The sequence below is a fragment of the Lutzomyia longipalpis genome, chromosome 1 (genome assembly GCF_024334085.1).
Source record: "Lutzomyia longipalpis isolate SR_M1_2022 chromosome 1, ASM2433408v1".
NCBI lineage: Eukaryota > Metazoa > Arthropoda > Insecta > Diptera > Psychodidae > Lutzomyia > Lutzomyia longipalpis.
This window is the reverse complement of record NC_074707.1, coordinates 45,719,213-45,736,448: the sequence shown is the minus strand read 5'-3', so window position 1 is coordinate 45,736,448 and position 17,236 is coordinate 45,719,213. Positions and strand designations below refer to the sequence as shown.

Sequence of the window (17,236 nt, the reverse complement as noted above, 5' to 3'; positions counted from 1 at the left end):
ACTCCTTCTTCAAGGTACAAATCTCAAACACTGACTGACTTGTAAATCGCCACAACCACGTACTTTTATATCACCAAACTCGCGTATGTCGCCTATCAATTTCTTTACCAATATCGCGTCAACAATGATCAATACAACAACAAAAAAGCACAATCTCAGTGCCATTGAAGTCGCGCGATTTTTCCGTCTCCCTCCTTAACCCATGCCGTATTGATTGGTACAAGAAGTCAAGAAAAGGGAAAGAAAAACAAACGGTCAGCGAGATCTTTTTCTCATTCCCCACACATTATGCCATCGATGTCTTTTTCCACCCAAAGACATACATAGACCACGTGCCATGAACGCTTTTCCACACCACTGAATTGTCCTCCATCAAATAAATTTATTTTTCGTTTTTTTTTTGCACCTTCTTCTTCTGCTGTTCCCTCCCAAAAAAATTCTTTAACCCACAGAATGACCTCTACGAATAAAATTCAACCTCAATGTCTTCGCACAGGGTCGCTGTATTGATGCAATTTTCACCCTTGCGCCAATTGCAAGAAGCCTTCAAGCTGATGCGTGGTCTTCTAAAAGTTTTAGGTTGAATTTTACAATCAACCTTGAACCCACAAAGCTCCCCGAAAATCAAGCATAAGATTTTCCATCGCGGCTATTGCAACATAATCAAATTCTCGTGAGATTTTCACATTTTTCGGAGAGGAAATTAATTGAAAAAAATGTTGCAATACCTGCCGCTAAGGAATTTCTGCAAGATTCAACTTTATACTTGATTTGCATCATTGCTGCTTTGTCTTTGAGGTAAGATAAAGGTACTTTGAGGAATTCTTTTGCTGAACAATTAATTGAGATGAGATTTGCCAAACGCTAAGGGGCCAGAAATGCTGTTTTAGTGTCTGGAATACCATAAAAACTTATTTATTTTTTGTTTTAAAGGACAAAAGAAATTATTTCCAGAATAATTCTTTTAAAAGAAGTTTTAAATTGATTTTTAAAAGGAATAAGAAACGTAAAAATTGAGAAAAGTTAAAATAAAACGGTAAACGTTAGAAAACAGAAAAACGATAGAAAATAAGCCTCTAACGATAGATTAGAATGTAAAACGTTAGGAAAAAAAATGTCAAACTGCTGTTAAACGCTGACTACGCTCAATGGGTGAGAAGATTTAAACCACGAGAATAAGGAAATTCCTCCCAATCATCCTGATATCTTCAGCTTCCAGACATTTTTTTAAAGAATAATTAAAAGAATAAGACAAACAATTAAAAATAAAAAAGAGACTTTTATTTCATCTAAAAAATTAAGTATATTTATTGTCACAGTTTCAGCCTCCTCTGGGTCAGCTTCCGATGAGTTGCGTGACCTCCTGAATATCGTCCCACGAGGTCCAGTTGGGGCTTATCCTTGTTTTTCAGAAATTCGATAAATCGCATCAGATATCAAAAATTCTTTCATTGCTTGCAAATTTTTCTTTGCATAAAACACATAAAGCACATGAAGAAAATAAATTTCCCTTTAAAAGTTTTTAAAGGAATCTTTTTTTTTAAGGAGAAGCAGTCGCATGTGAACCAAGAATTGTATAAAATAAATTTATGGAAATCCAAATGAAAATATTATGCAAGAACGCTGCGGAATTTCTAGTGCGAATGGACGTCTCTCTCTCTTTTCTTTTAGGAATTTCCCGAAAGAATAAAAATTACATTCTTCATCGTATAAATGGTTTTTTATGTATTTTTTTTTTCTCTTGTGTCTCCCTAAAAATGTACAGAGTGTATATAATAATAAATGAGAGCTAATCTCTCTATACTAATATAGTAGATATTTACACGATTTATTTACAACAAAAATTATATTAATAATTCCTCAATGCAATAAAACAACAAAAAAATAAGAAAAAATAATTAAAAATTTAGCTAAATAAAATGCATCTTGAACTTTCTGGTCGCACAATTTTCTGTTTTTCTTTTTTTGTACAAAATTTTGGCATTTTTCCTCACATTTTGTCTTCCTATTTTTTCTCTCTCATTTGGTAGAAAAAAACGTGTTGTTTAAGTAATTTTTACGCTTAATTTTTTCCATTATTATATACTCTAAAAATATCTCTTTCTGTGTTTTTCCTTTCCTCTTTTTGTCTTCTTGTCAGCCTTTCTTTTCCCTCCGAACAAATTTACCCGCAAAAATGCCCGAATTAGATGCGAAGAAAATTTATATAATATTACGTGAATGGAGAAAGTGATTCTTCAGATAATTGGCGAAATGTTTCTCTTTTATTTTCCAATTTAAATGTTATTTTCTGTCTCATTTGTGGTTAAATTTTCCATGATTTGTATTTTATTCTGAATAAAGAGTTATTTATGTAGGTACCTATGTGTGTGTAAAAGCTTCTTGAGGAGCTAATCATGCATAAAAAATATTTAATGAAATGTTTTCCTTTTAATTTTGAATAAAAACAGAAAACCTTTTTTAGAATTCATTGCAATGTTAAAAGTCAATTATTAGAATTTTCTCTTAAGTTTTATTAATTAATTTTGCAGTGCTGTCTATCCCTGGCTTAATTAGGAAATTATCACAAGAATTTTGCATTAGGCAAGTAATAGTTTCTAATATTAGTGATTAATATAGAAAATCAAGAGGCTCTAATTTTTTCAGACAAGGCAATGATCAATTTAATAAAACTTCCAACTTTTCTTATTAATTTTACTTCTTAAAAAAATTATTAATTAAAAACACAACACTGCAAAATTCCTTTTAACAACACATTAATAACAATTTAATACAATCCTATAAAACTGAGAAAACAAGCTCACTTTTAATCACTATACAGATCCTTCCGATGAATAAAGAAATTGAATTTTGAAGATTATATTTTTAGAATCTTGACCAAAGGGATTTAAAATATGAAAACGAATGAATTTAATCGATTTAAGAATAGAATTTCTAGTTTCCAATCAAGTTTTTGAGACTGATTTTTATTTATAAAATAATAAAATAATATTTAAATTATATTATTAAATCATCTTAACAGTCCTTAGAGAAATCTTTTTTTATTTAAAACAACGGAAAAGGTCAATAACAGAGGTTAAAGCTTAATACAGTTAAGGTCATTTGCAAAAAGAATTTTTAACAGATTCAAAAATTTAATTTTCAACAACAAAAGAAATATTAAAAAATATATATATTTCTTGGATTTCATTGAAATTTAGAATAAATCGGGATTTTTTTTAAAATTTTCTAATAAATCTGAGTTTCTCCTAAGTCTTAATAGAGTTTTCATAATAAAATAAAAAGTTAAAATGAAACTAATAATTCAATTTAAGGCCAAATACTTTAAGAATCACAAAAACCTTCTTTATCTATTTTCGATTCAAGTCAAATATTATTTTTGGACATCCACACACCCCTTAGTAGATAGAGTGTTCAAAGTATAATTTACTTCAAATTTCAATTGAATTATTTCCAGCAAGGATCTGTAAATCACTCTTTGCATTTTTTTGAGTATAAAATGAACACCAACTCATGTGATTTAAAACACTTCTTTTGCAACACATAAATTCTTAATTTTTTTTTCATTAAATTCCTAACTAAAATTGAGATTAAAATAATGATTTTCTCTTTGTGAGAAAAGGCACATTGTTGAGGGATGAGCTTATCTCTGATTAGCCACGAAAGCTCATTGGATTTGTTTGTTTAGTAGTTACCACTAAAAATTAATTTACACAGAAAAGACTCATTCGGATGCGCATGTCAATGAGATGGCTGCGTAGTATTTTGTGTTCTTCGATACATTCCAATGTCGTAAATGGAGAATATACTGGGAGGGATTTAAAATAAATTTACACAATTATTTTTTATGTTTTTTTCCTAAGTGTTGAGTTAATAAAAAATGTAAAACACAAAAAACCACAAAAGAGACATAAAAGAGAGTCAGGTATAGAAAAGGTGTGTGAGAGAATTAGAAGGAAAAAATCAAAAAGAAAAATACTTTTTAAAGGTTTTAAAAAAAAATCAAACAAAAAATGATTCAATTCTACGGTGAATGAAAGGAGAGAAAAAAAGGAAGACAATCAAACCCAAATATTAGTTATTTTGTTACAAATAATGCCCTACACACGTTTCTGTTTTTACTTCTTCGTCCAAACTCTTTTCTTCTAAAATGAGATACTTACAAATCACGCAGCGTGGTAAATTTGATTCAAACCATACGATGGATAGCTACGCAAACTTTTATGCATTCAAATGTTATTTGTTGGTGTTTTTTTTTTTTTTCAAATGAAAAGTTTTACGCATTTTGTGATCCAAAACAGAATGTAGTGCGAGCGTTGTTAAATGTGCCAAAAATTGTTGATTGTTGGAGATTTTTGTTGTTGTTTGTTGCGTGTCGCCCAGAAAGTGCAAATGACCCAAATTGTTAGTTAAAAAAGATCAAAAATTTTTGCATGTTGATTCATGTGTTGTGGTAGTAGGTAACATTATGGGAAGTTAGTATGAAAAGAGAGAGAAAAAGAAAGAAAAAAAGGTCCAATTGTTAGTAAGGGGACTTTAGCATATACAAGAGAGATTATTTAATCGCATTGTACGACAGCATATGTATGCAAATTATATAAAAGCCAAAAAGCTTGCAAAAATCTTCTTTCTGCGCAATGTGAGACACGTAGAAAAAAAAGCAGAGAAATGCAAAACATAGTGAATGGCCTGATAGAAAATAAAGGAAAAAAAAGTTGTTGCAAATTTTGCCCAATTAGTCAATGGTCAAAGAATTCTTTGATTTTTCTTCCTACCAACTTTATTCGTTGTATGTCTAATTTCTTTTAAATTCCTAATTCGCAAACTTTCTTATTCTATTCTATTTATCCGTTTCTAATTAGAATTAAAACCACCCCACCCCGGCATCGTTCCACTAAAAGAAATGAAGAATCAGAAAAAAGGAGAAGAAGAAATAGAAGATTCTACATTTTCATTAATTCTTTGATCAAAGGATGATCAATATCTTCCATCAGATATGATTGCTGTTGTACTGAAATGATAATAAAAGAATACATTTCCAACATTTCAGTTTCAGCAAAATTGAATTACTTTTCTCCTAACAAGTTAAAAGTTAAAGAGATAATTAAAAAAAAAGAAAATCCCTTTTAGCCACAATTGTTAGCGATAAGATTATTAATTTTTGTGAAAGAAAACTCTCAAAATCATTTAACCAATTTTCTAACACGGTTAATCGAATTATTTTATTCTTTTTGTAGAATTAAGTGTTACCTATATATTTTTTTTTAATTGATTAATATTTTTCCATAAATCTTCGTATTAAAAATATATTTTCAAGTTAATAAATATCCTAAAATTGATTAGTGAATTTTTCGTAAATCGTTTAAACTATAAATATTAATAATTTCAGTATTTGACGCAGTTGTAAATGTTGGCAATTCAAGGAAGATTGTTAGCCTGCGAAAAAACTTAGAACAAAAAATTATTAGCCTATTTGGAAAAAAAAGTAGTGGCAATTTTTGGTAATACTACAGAACTTTCTTCCACAATTAATTAACAATATTTTACTAGATAAATTGTAATGTTTTAAGAATAGGCTACCTAAACTTTGGGAATATAGCGGATATTCGATAAATTAATTCATACAATATTGATTTTACCACTCTTTACCAATTTACCGATAAATTCAAACGAAAGAATAAGAATTTTGTTACTAAACAAAAGAGAATTAAAAATAAAGAAATACTAAAAGTGCATAAGAAGCATGATTTAATTATTCGTTCATTTAAATATTATTATTGCGCCATTTACTATTTATTGGGAGATCAACGAAATTTCAATTTACAAAGGTAAAAAGAACTTTCTCTTAAATAGCTTTCGCCGTTGTGTAGACCCTTCTTCAGTCACTGAAATTAATGATTTATTGTTAATTTTTGCTTTGGATTAATATTTAATTTTTTTCTTCTAAATGAAAAAAATTGAGCAAAATTGAACTATTAAAAAAAAACTAAAAGCAAAAATTAGCCATAAATAAAAGGTCTGTGCTGTGTCGGAGGTTTTTGGAAAATAAATTTTCACAGCATTTAGCTGTAATCCACTTTTAAACAAACTCCTTAAAATCTTAATAACTTTCCATGAATTATTTTTCAGAGCGTTGCAATAGGCTTAAAAATATTGGAGCAACAATAACTCGCTCTAAGCTGAGGCGCTTTTTTGTAATTTTTTTAAAGATCTTTCACAAAAATTAATCTGGCTTTAGTTGCAAAACTCATTACAAGCTCTACCAGTAAGTCAATCATAACGCGTCCAGTTATTAGAGTTGGTATACCACAACGCGGATGGGTCAGTCTATGCGTTGTAATTTAATTTGTAAGTAGGATTAGTAGGCAAAGTTGATTTTTTTTATGAAATTCATCAATATGAAAGATAAAAATGCTCATATCTGAAGTTCTATAAGACCTATAGAAAATTCTTGACTAGTTTTGGAAAGGTATTAAAATAGGCTATAAATTGACATAAATTTCAATAATTTTCAAAGTCACATCTAGAACAAAAATGGCGGTTTTTTGTTTCACCAAAACAGTTTTTTGCACTTTTTGTCCTCAAGAAATGGTTCTAGAGGTTTCTGATGTTCTAGAAAGTTGTAGAGAATTGCAAAACCTTTAATTTAATACCAAGATGAGCAAAATCGGGCAAGCGGTTCAGGAGATATGGCTCTTACAACTTTTCAAATTCAAGAATTTTTCAAATGGCTATATCTTCTAAACGGCGACATAGATTTTCTTCATTTTCGGACTGGTGAAAGATATTGACTTAGGCTACAACATATCAAAATTTAAAAGAAATCGATGATGGGGATTCGGAGATATTGCCCTTTAAAGTTAGGCAATTTTTGTTTTTGATTTTAGCGCCTCTTGCGGATATTTTTGGAACTAGGAATGTTTTAGACAGTTGTAGAGCTTCTTGAAACCTTTCATTTGATACCAAGACGGTCAAAATCGGTCAAGCCGTTCTCGAGTTATATCGAAAAAACACTTTTTGCTTTAGACCGCCATATTTGCTTAACCGCTTGACCGATTTTGAAGTATGAGTTATCGATGAAAACATCTCACTGAGCACTACAACATACTAAAGTTTCAGACCTCTAGCTATAAAGAAACTGGTTGACAGTATTTCAAAATGGCGGATGGCGGCCATCTTGGATTTTGAAAATGCAAAAAAATGAAATTTTACACCCACATTTCTATAGAAAACTTCAAACCTGAAGGCTCTATCTCTCACCGTTCTCGAGATATAAGGCAAAGTTTAGAGTCCCGGACGGCAGGACGGCAGGACGGCAGGCCGGCCGGATCAAAAATTTTCCACCACCATTTTTGGAATGTGGGTTGTCTGAAACGTGCTCATACCAAGTTTGAGCCCGATCTGAGGTAGTCGGTTTTTCCGACGATTACAATACTTGGTATGCCACGATTGTGGTATACCAACTAATTTTAGGAAGAGGATTTCCCAGGAAAAACATTACCCCCGCGGGGAAGAAATCTAAGAACAAAGCATTATTATCGTTGGAATATCATTACAAACGTTCTCTTGTTCCACCCACATTTTTTTCTTAATTTTCCCTCAACACCATTGATCCAAATTCAGCAAATTATTATTTGTTCATCCACCATGCATTTGCTGAAGAGTTTATTTCAATAATAAAACATGAATTATATTATTTCTCAATATTGGTGTAAATTACAACTATGGAAATAAATCAGCAGAAATGAGGAATAAAATGGCAAATTAAATATTTTACATGCAAATAATACTTTTTAAGCACAATCTCATAAATGGTTGTGAAATAGCTTTTTAATTGTTATATAATTAAATTTTTTTTTTATTGTTAGAAAAGCAAAACTTTACGTGCACTGTGAGATGCATTTTGAAGCTGCGGAATTCATCTTCCAAACGTGCAGGAAGCGTGCAGAAGAAGCAAAAAAAAGATGATTGGAGAGCATCTTGCTCTGCAGCTCAATCGGAGGGCGCGCTTGTGCAAAACAGAATTAAGCAAAAGGCTTACCTTGCATATGTATTTCGATGGGGTCCAAAGCCCAAATTATTGCTCGTGTGGGTCACGTACTTTTGAACGAACTACAACAAAGAGAAAAAAAACAAGAAAAAATAAGAATACAACAAAGAGGATTCCGCTTAAAAAAATTTTAATCTCAAATTCGCACGAGATTAAAATTCCTTTTGAAGGAAGAAAAAAAAAGAAGGAGAAAGAAAAGGGGTCTCACCGGCATTTCTGCTAGTCGTTCACTTCCCATATTAACAGCCATGTGAATAACAAGGTAGATATTGAAGCAGATATATGCAATCCCGAATAAAACTGGAAGATTATGGAAAGAGAAGAGATTGGATTACGTGCGAAATTTCTCGAGTTTGGGGCCAATTAACATACCAATAAGTACCATCCAGCCAGAATGGAGATTGGAATGGTTCACTTGATCGATAACGAAGAATATATTGATGGCAATGACTAGAATACTCAGCAGAATTGAAACGATTTTGTTGCCACTGAAAAGAAGAAGAAAAAAAAACATTTCCAAAAATAATTTTAAATTAAAGAAAAAGAAAGTTCTATGTACTCACATTCCGTTGACAAACTCCCCCATAATGTTGGGATTGGATGTAAAGGCAATGGTGGGAATTGTTGCGAAGGGTAATTGCAGCGCCATCACAGCATTGAGGATATCATTCATCCCCGTTAAGTCCTCAATGCGACTGAAGAAGGCAACACAGAATGTTGGGACAATTGCAATCATTCGCGTAACCAAGACTCGCTTCCAGCGTGCCCATTGTAGATTCAGGAAGCCCTCCATTACAAACTGCCCCGCGTACGTGCCCGTCATTGTGGAACTCTGACCAGCAGCCAGAATACCCACGGCCCAGATGTACATGGCGGCAATACCGAAGGTACATCCCAGGAACAGGCCACCCTTGTACAGATCTGCTTCCACGTGTTCATTATCACTCGGAAAGACGGACACAATGTCACTGTAGACCGTTGAATTTTGACACGTTTCCAACTTTGGGAAATCAAGAAAAAAAGAATTTTTAATAAAATATTTTTGCCATCTGTTTAGAAAAATTTTTTCCACCTGTTTATGAGATTTTTTTACGTAAAAATTCTTACATGGAATACTCACCACATCGTTATTTGTTTTCCCATAGAGACCATGTGCAAAAACAGCCACGACAAATACGTTGATAATGAATGAGACAAACAGAGCAATAGAGGCTTCGATGAAAAAGTAGAAATTCGCTTCACGGACATTTGATGATTTGCGCCTATCAACATCCCTCGACTGTTGTTTTAGGAAGAGATACAAAAGAAGAGCTTTTTAGCACACCCCTCCCGAAAAGAAAAATAAAAATTATCATTTTGCTTTTGTGGAAAAATTTTCTACCTTGACTAGTGCTGAATGGAGATAGAGATTGTGTGGCATGATAACAGCCCCAACAATTCCAACAGCTTGAAGAAGCGTCCGCGAGTCACAGCCTTCACACCACGGTATAAACATTCCCTTCATAACAGCATCTTGTGGGGGTGCTGATACCACGTACTACAAACAAAAATCAAAGAATATAATAGAAGATTCTTCTTAATTTCATTTAAAATCTTTTTTTTTAATTTTATTCAAAATTCATTTTGCCAATTAATGAAAATTTTATTATATCAGGAAAAGAAAATTATGAATATTTTCTCAATGTTGCAAACAACAAACCAGCCGGGTGACCTTCTCTCGATTATACTATCACTATCGCTTATTATTATTTTATTTCCACTATATTCCAACCAACAGCTCATCAATTTGGATGATTGGAGAAAAAATTGTGATGTGGCATTACATTTTCATTCTGATTTTTCACATGAAAAGCAAAGCATTGTAAAAAATGTTTTCTTGGATATTTTCTATTTTAATAATATTTTTTTTTGAAATTCTCAAGGGATTAATTGCAAATTTTAGTTATAAAAAGTTAAATAGTTTTGTATATTTTGATAAAATAGTAATGAATGACTTAATAAGAAAGCTTAAGAATGAATTAAAACAATTCAGAAAGTCGTTGAAAATCAACAAAGACTAAAAATTGCTGAATGAAATTTAATACTTAAACGTTTCAGTGATAAAAAATAAAGATTGGGCCTTAAATTGTTGTTTAAATACAAGTTTAAATTATTATGGTGAAGAGAGAGAAGAAACGAAGAAATGTAGCACAAAAGAGCTTCTATTTTACAAAAAAATCTATTCTTTTCCATCAATTATATTAAAAGAAAATCCATTATTTTTTTGCACCAACTCTCCAAATTCTTCTCAAACTTGAATGAATTAAACAAGAAATATTTATTCTAAAGCTAGAAGGTCAATTTTTAATAACAAAAAAAAAAAAAACAGAAAAGTCTTTAGAAACTTTTTCTTTGTTGTACTTCTAAACTTTCTCGAGGTTAACGTTTTCTTAGAATATATTTATTCTGTTTATTCCATTATTTGCATGATAAGAATATTGATAAAAGCTCTGGATATTATTTAAAGAGTTAAATAAACAATCTCACTCAATATGGGGGATTTTTCTTGATAAATTAAGACGATTCTAAGAAATGATGACTAAGAATTTTTATTTATTTTTTCTTGCAAGATAAATCCCCTTTACCATAAAAATAGAAATAGTCGGTATTCTTACTCACCTCGTACCCAAATGTAAAAGCCATGACGGAGATTAGAAGCCCAAAGAGGAATTCCAATTTTCTCAGGCCATACTTGTCGAGGAAGAGAAATGTAAATGTATCCAGGATTGTGATGAGAGTTCCAGCCCACAGTGGAACACTACCAAAAAAAAACATTTAACTGCTTAAACTTTGCTCTTTGATGCAGCTTTTCGGCTTTCAATTTAACAATATACTCACACTTTGTTCGACAAGAGATAAATGGCAATAGCCGTCCCTATCACCTCCTGAATATCACTCCCAATAATTGCTAAATTGCGACAAAAATATGAGATCAACGTACGATTGGTGGGAAAGCCCGTAACTCACCTGTCTCCACCATGAGCCAGAGTACTATCCTAGGCGCCCGCTTGTATTGTCTGTAGCACATTTCAGCCAAATGATGCCCCGTGACGACACCCAACCTGCGCAAATCAGAAAATCAATTAAATTGTAAATAAATAATGCAATTAAAAATAATTAAGTACCTCGCCGACAGCCGCTGCATCACTAAACCTAAAATCGTGGCACTTAGAAGAACCCACAGCAATCTGTATTGAGCCACAACACCGCTTTGCAAATCCGATTCAATGTTCCCTAAAAAAATTAAATAATCCCTTTCAAACATTCAAATTCCTGCATTTTGTGAATGAAGCGCTTAAGCAGAACAAATTGCAAAAGTTGAGAGATAAAAACTCGTGGCAATAAAACAAAATATTTATTATTAATCTAATGGGCAAGCATCACGTTAATAAACACGATTTTCTCATGTCTTGTTTACTTTTCTTTCTTTAGGCACTGATTTTTCTCGTCTCTGCTTAAACCAATAAAAACAAACCAAGTTTTTTTGCCACAATTTCAAATGATAATAAAAATTGTGAGTTGAGGTATTTTATTTTTATTTTTTTCATAAAAATGGGCGTGTGTGCGAATAAAAGGTTAGTGAACTTTAAACTTGAACCCTGGGGTGTGTGTCTCTCTTTATATCAAATATGTAGTATCGCACAAAAATCGGGGCTGGTTTGTAAAGTTTCGAGGGAAATATGAAAAAGCTGTGATAACCCATTCACCTAAAAGGTTAGTGTGTAGTTGGTATTCCCCACTGTCAGTAAAATGCGTCGTTATTTAATTAATCAGGTTCTTTTTTAATTGAATTTTCGAGGGAGAATTGGCAGAGATTTTTAGAAAATTTATCAATAAAAAAATTCAATTAATTTATTTCTTAATTATTGGACCTAATTCAGCGACCAAGAAACCCTTGAAATTTACTTGAAATCTTGGAATTTCAGTACATACCTACAAAATTCAAAGATTTCAAGGGTTTCTTGGTCGCTGAATTAGGCCCATTCTCTAAGAAAATTCTCTTTAAACAATTATAAAAAAAAACTTTCTTTCTCCTTAATTTAAAAGCTTTAAAAGCAACCTCTTGATTTTCATGTGTGTGGAATACCAATTTAATAACTTGACCAATAAAATAACAAATTGTTGGCCAAAGAGGTGCAAAACAAGCCTCATTGAGAGGTTGCATAAACATAAAATTCATTGCGTAATCCATTGAGTTATTAATTCACAAAAAAGCGGGACAAAAAAAGAGAATAAATGCCTTGATAAATGCTGAAAAATTGTGATTGACATTCTTATTGTACCTTGAAATGAAGCATTTTGACTGATATACTTTTACAATTCGCAGAAAGATAAGCGATTATGTATACGTTGAAGCGGAAACGAATCCTCCATTTAATTTTGGAAATCTACGCAAAATTTTAACTACAAAATATTTTGAATTTTCTTTTCAACGAATAGAGCTTCATTTAATTTTCCATTTGAGTGAATTTATTTACTTTTTGGAGGAAAACAAAAAAAGTCTTATCAGTCAATTAAATGTCTTTGCATAGAACTGAATTGAGCTGGCTTTGTAATCAGACTATAATAAAACTTGGCCGAAATAAAGAGCTTTGTGGGTTTCCTTTTGGAAAAAATATTAAAGAACTTCTGTTCTTGAGAATTAATTTAATTGCTCGCAAATCGAGAAAAAAAAAACATTCCCAAATTTTATTAACTTTGAACGATTCGATTTAAATAATAAGAGGTTATTTTATATATCAACGATTGAGGCTTTAACCCCTGGAGGATTTTTCTGTACACTGTGGTTAATTTAATTTTTTAAATCGTCAAATAATGAAATCTATATTAAGTTATTTTGATAACTTCTATAATTATTGAGTAGGTATGTTCAATTACTTAAAATTCGTTGAAAGAAAACTTGGAAAAATATTTTCTTTTTAAGAGAAAATTAAGTGCTAAGTTTGAGGTTAGAAATATCGGCTCCTCCAAGGGTTAAAGAAACTTAGAAAATAGATTTTTGGAAATAAATAATTTTGCATTGTTGTTTTCTGATTTTCACAAGTTTGAGACTTATTAAAATCGATTAAATTGAATTGTTACTTATTTATTCCGAAATAATTATCTTAAATAAACCTAAATTTTCAATTTTGAATAAAACACAGCAATTAATTGCTCAATCAATGCAACAATTAAGAACTTCTTTGGAGCAATTTGAAATTGAAATTCCATAAGAAAATATTGCTAAAAAATTCATTATCAAACTCCCCTTTTATTGATCTTTTTACAGAAAAATTCTTCTCTTTGTGATTCACTCAACAAATACAAATTCCAGATGACTTTACAGGAAAAATTTTTGCAAGATTAATAATCATTTAGTGATCGATTATAATTTCACAAACTCCAGTCAAAAGTTCATTACCATCTTCATGATTTTTCTTATCTCTTTGCAAATCACAAAATTTCAATCAAAACTCTCAATCAGCACGACCTCAATCGTGCAACTTTTATTCTCATCTTATGGCGCCATAAAAATTGAGACTAGAGCTGCAATTTTCGAGTGAGAAAATTAAATACTGTACCAGAAGACTTTTTTTTATTAGTTCGCTGAGATTGGTAAAGATTTTGCCATAAAATTAATTAATATCTTAAGGGCTATTTTGCACTAAATTTAAACTGCCTATTATACAGCTAATTACAAATAATTTGGAAGTATAAAAAAGGGTTAAAAGAGAAGATCTTACCTGGATCTAGATATGCTATTGACATGAGAAATCCTGGTCCCGTGAAAGCCCACAATTTCCGGAAGCTGAAACCATCCTGGAGACAAGGAAATAAGAGATCAAAACCCATCAAATTGTGAACCGCATTGAGACAAAGCGGCAAATTGTTTTCTTATCAATATCAATTATGCTCAAATAAACACTCAAACTCTTCTTTTTTTGGCTACTATGTATGTACATCTCCCTCCTCCCACCACCCCCAGGAAAATAAAGCGCAAGATTAGAGAACATTTTTTCAGTGTCGGTGGATAATAAAAGTGAATGATCGTGCGATCAGAACGCGGGTTTTCGCTCGGAGATTTGAAGAAAAATGAGGAATTAAATGTGATAACATGAAGTCAGCTATCGCTTATTCTTTCCACACGAGATGGTGGGAACAGAGGTGCGGAGAGAGGGGGGAGGGAGTGTGTGATAAGACAATCAAATAGCTGTCGCAATCACCTTCTCAATTTGTGGGATGAGCACTTTCTCATCGGAGAAGTACGTCTGAATGCCGGATAGGAGAGTACCCTCGTCCGGAGGGTCTGAATCACTGTGGTTTCCTTGATTCCTCTTCGGCTCAATGATATCCACCTCCTTCTGATTGTCCTCCTCGTACCCTCGATTGACCGACATTGCTGCAAAAGATTTAAAACAGACGTTTATAATTTTTTTTCGTCTGACTCTTACACTCTAAATGATCTCAAATTGCACTTTCCGCCAATTCACGCGTCATGTCTGCAATTTGGGGGCGAATAAATTGCAGATTAGTCACCTTATTCTATCCTTTGTCTAGAAGATCAACTTCTAGAACTGCTGGAGTTTAATTTAAAATAGCTTTTAGACGGATTTGAAGATTTTACTTTAAATGTAATTTAAAAGTCTTCAAATAACAAAGAAAAATAAATATATTTTTTTAAAAGAATTATACTGAAACTGTGAGAAACATTCAATACCCGCTGTCAGCGAAGTCAACCTAATTTTTTAGGCTTTTAAAGATTAATTTAAAAAAATATTCAGCTGGTTCAAGAAGAATTTTCTAAGATGAAATAGAATTGAAAATTAATAAAAATCGAATCAGAATTTATTCAATTTTTAATCAGAATTTTATCTGTTATTTCTATAATAGATTCCGTATAATAATTAAGAGATTTAAGAGTATTAATACCTTATACAAAACCCTAATAAAAAGGGTCTGAAAAACAATTAAATTCGATCATTTTATTGATCTCAACAAAATTAAATTCTTTACTCTCTTATCCACAATTCTCCTAAAGAATGAACGTACATTTGCCCAGGGGCAGAGAGAATTTTATGATGAGAATATAAAATTTTCCGCTTTAGTGGTTTTTTGCTCATAATATTCCGTCCATGATCTGCCCCTAGATTACAATTAAATACCTCTCCTCATTCTTGAGGGTGTTTTATTGCTACAAACATACACTATTTGTCTTCATTATTTATTCAACAACACTTCCATCGCTTGAACGAGTCTCTCTCTTCCCTCCTGCCCTGCATTTTGTGGGCTATCTCTGGATTTGCAATGTTTGTGACGACAAAGAAGAGATGGAGTGTTGGTTGGTGGATCCCCTCTCACAATTGAATGATCCATCTTCATTGCCATTCAATGCATTGTTTTTGAGAAATTAATATGATTTTTATGTCTCTCAACGTCTAAACAGAAGGCCCAGAAGATTGGGGGATTTTCCAGGAGGAGAAAAAGATAAGAATCTATGAGAGAATTCTCGGAAAATATGGGTGTTTGCACAGCCCATAAAAATTGGCAACTTGTGGAATTTGCATAAAAGTGCGGTGAGTTTTTGTTACACCCAGCTGTGGTGAAGCTAACTGAGGAATCTACGATCGTGCTCCGGATAGGCCCCACCAGCTCCACGAGCCACACACAAAAGATTGCGATGTTGTGTGACAGAAAAAACACAACGTTGCAGCATCGCAATCGAGCATCTCGGGGCACAACAAAAAACCACCAAAGAGCTTTGGCATTTACGGGTTTGGCCAGCACAACGTCCCCAGCTACTTGTGGACGACACCATGGCCAGTGACACTGAATCCAATGCCGTAATTTTGGACGGGGAAAAAGTGCTGCGTTGTGGTAAAAATCTTCTTTCTCTTCACCTGTTTTGTGTGGCAGGTAATCCAGAAAATGTTTGCTCTCTCACTTCCAGCTGATTGGCAATTTTTGCGCACAACACTGTCCAGGAGTTTCCTTATCACTGCCACATGTAATTACGTGCACTCACCACTGCTAAATCATGAAAAATGAGAGAAAATTCATTGAATTTCACGCTTACGGGAAAAGTTCTGTCTCTTTTATATTGGCCTTTATTCGCGTGTCCCACCTGGAGCGGCACACACAGTGCGGGACAATTTGGGAGCATTGAATTCCGTTAAGAATTAACCCATTCATGTCCATGAAAACGAGATGGCTACAAATAATAAAATTTAAACTTAAACGAACTTTTTTTTATGTTTTTCCAAAAATGCGATTTTATTGTTTTTCTTTCAAATTTTTGGGCACAAGACACTTTTTTGGGGCACCTGGAGCCCTTTCGGGTGCTCCGGGACCCCCGGGGAGCTCTTCCGTGCCGAATTTGGGGCCCGCGGAAATTTTGACGGTTGGGGATTTTACACGCACTTTTTTTTCCCGGAAATGGATTTTCGCGAACTTTTCAAACCGGCGATGCCATTCGACGCGGCGTCGCTTCCTGGTTGCAAAAACTTACTTCCGGCCGGAAAAATCGGCGGAAAACGCGAGAAAATTGCGAAAAACCTTCCGTGGGAGTGAGACAGTATCAGTTTCGTGCAATGTCTCTTTTTCTCTTGAGCAAACCGTGCCAAAAAAGGCGCCAAATTCAAAAAGTAGTAAAAAAAAAACACGAATTTTATATGGGGGCGCTACGAAGGGGGGCTCTGGGGGGGAAATGAGTACGGTCATTTGAAAGAGCCTAATATAAGGAACCTTTGTACGAAATTTCATCGCGATCGGACCAACGGTGTAGAAATGCATAGCTGATTCTTAATTTTATTGGATTTTTCCACTTTTCTGTGAAGAAAATTAATAAAAAAAATTAATTTGAATCACATATTTTTAATTTAGTTATGAAATTATCTTCTCAAAACTTTAAAATATTTTTTTATCCGAAATGGTGCCTCATTTTAATCGGAATTTGCTCTTTTTTTAAGTTTTAGAAAGAGGATTTAAAAAAAATTCTTTAAAAGAAAATTCTTCGATCCATTCTTATGGGTTAATTTTTCCCAATTTTTTGTTGCATTTTCCTTCTTGCAGAAAACTCCCCCGCACAGGTGAATACCACGTAAACTCAGCAGCAGACTTATCATGCGAAGAAACGAATTTCCCATCAATCACGTACAACTCCTTCAAAAA

The 17,236-nt window shown here is 32.7% G+C and overlaps 1 protein-coding gene across 7 annotated transcripts; it reads right to left on the bottom strand.

The window, feature by feature from the left end:
• Positions 1–1,259: 1,259 nt before the first annotated feature.
• Positions 1,260–16,204, bottom strand: LOC129787779 (protein Malvolio). 7 transcript variants are annotated; one of them, XM_055823551.1, is made up of 15 exons: positions 15,967–16,183; positions 14,293–14,468; positions 13,813–13,888; positions 11,215–11,323; positions 11,057–11,151; positions 10,928–10,997; positions 10,709–10,847; positions 9,432–9,587; positions 9,171–9,329; positions 8,614–9,050; positions 8,423–8,538; positions 8,259–8,350; positions 8,042–8,112; positions 4,164–4,218; positions 1,260–1,400 (listed from the first exon to the last, which is right to left on the bottom strand). In XM_055823551.1, exons 2-14 carry the CDS (start codon positions 14,464–14,466, stop codon positions 4,167–4,169), a joined length of 1,746 nt encoding a protein of 581 aa, XP_055679526.1. In that variant the 5' UTR covers positions 14,467–14,468; positions 15,967–16,183; the 3' UTR covers positions 1,260–1,400; positions 4,164–4,166. The 7 variants fall into 7 exon arrangements, with proteins under 7 accessions (XP_055679526.1, XP_055679524.1, XP_055679527.1 ...); XM_055823552.1 differs by lacking the exon at positions 1,260–1,400 and adding an exon at positions 1,699–3,808; XM_055823549.1 differs by lacking the exon at positions 4,164–4,218 and having other exon boundaries at positions 15,967–16,204.
• Positions 16,205–17,236: the final 1,032 nt, after the last annotated feature.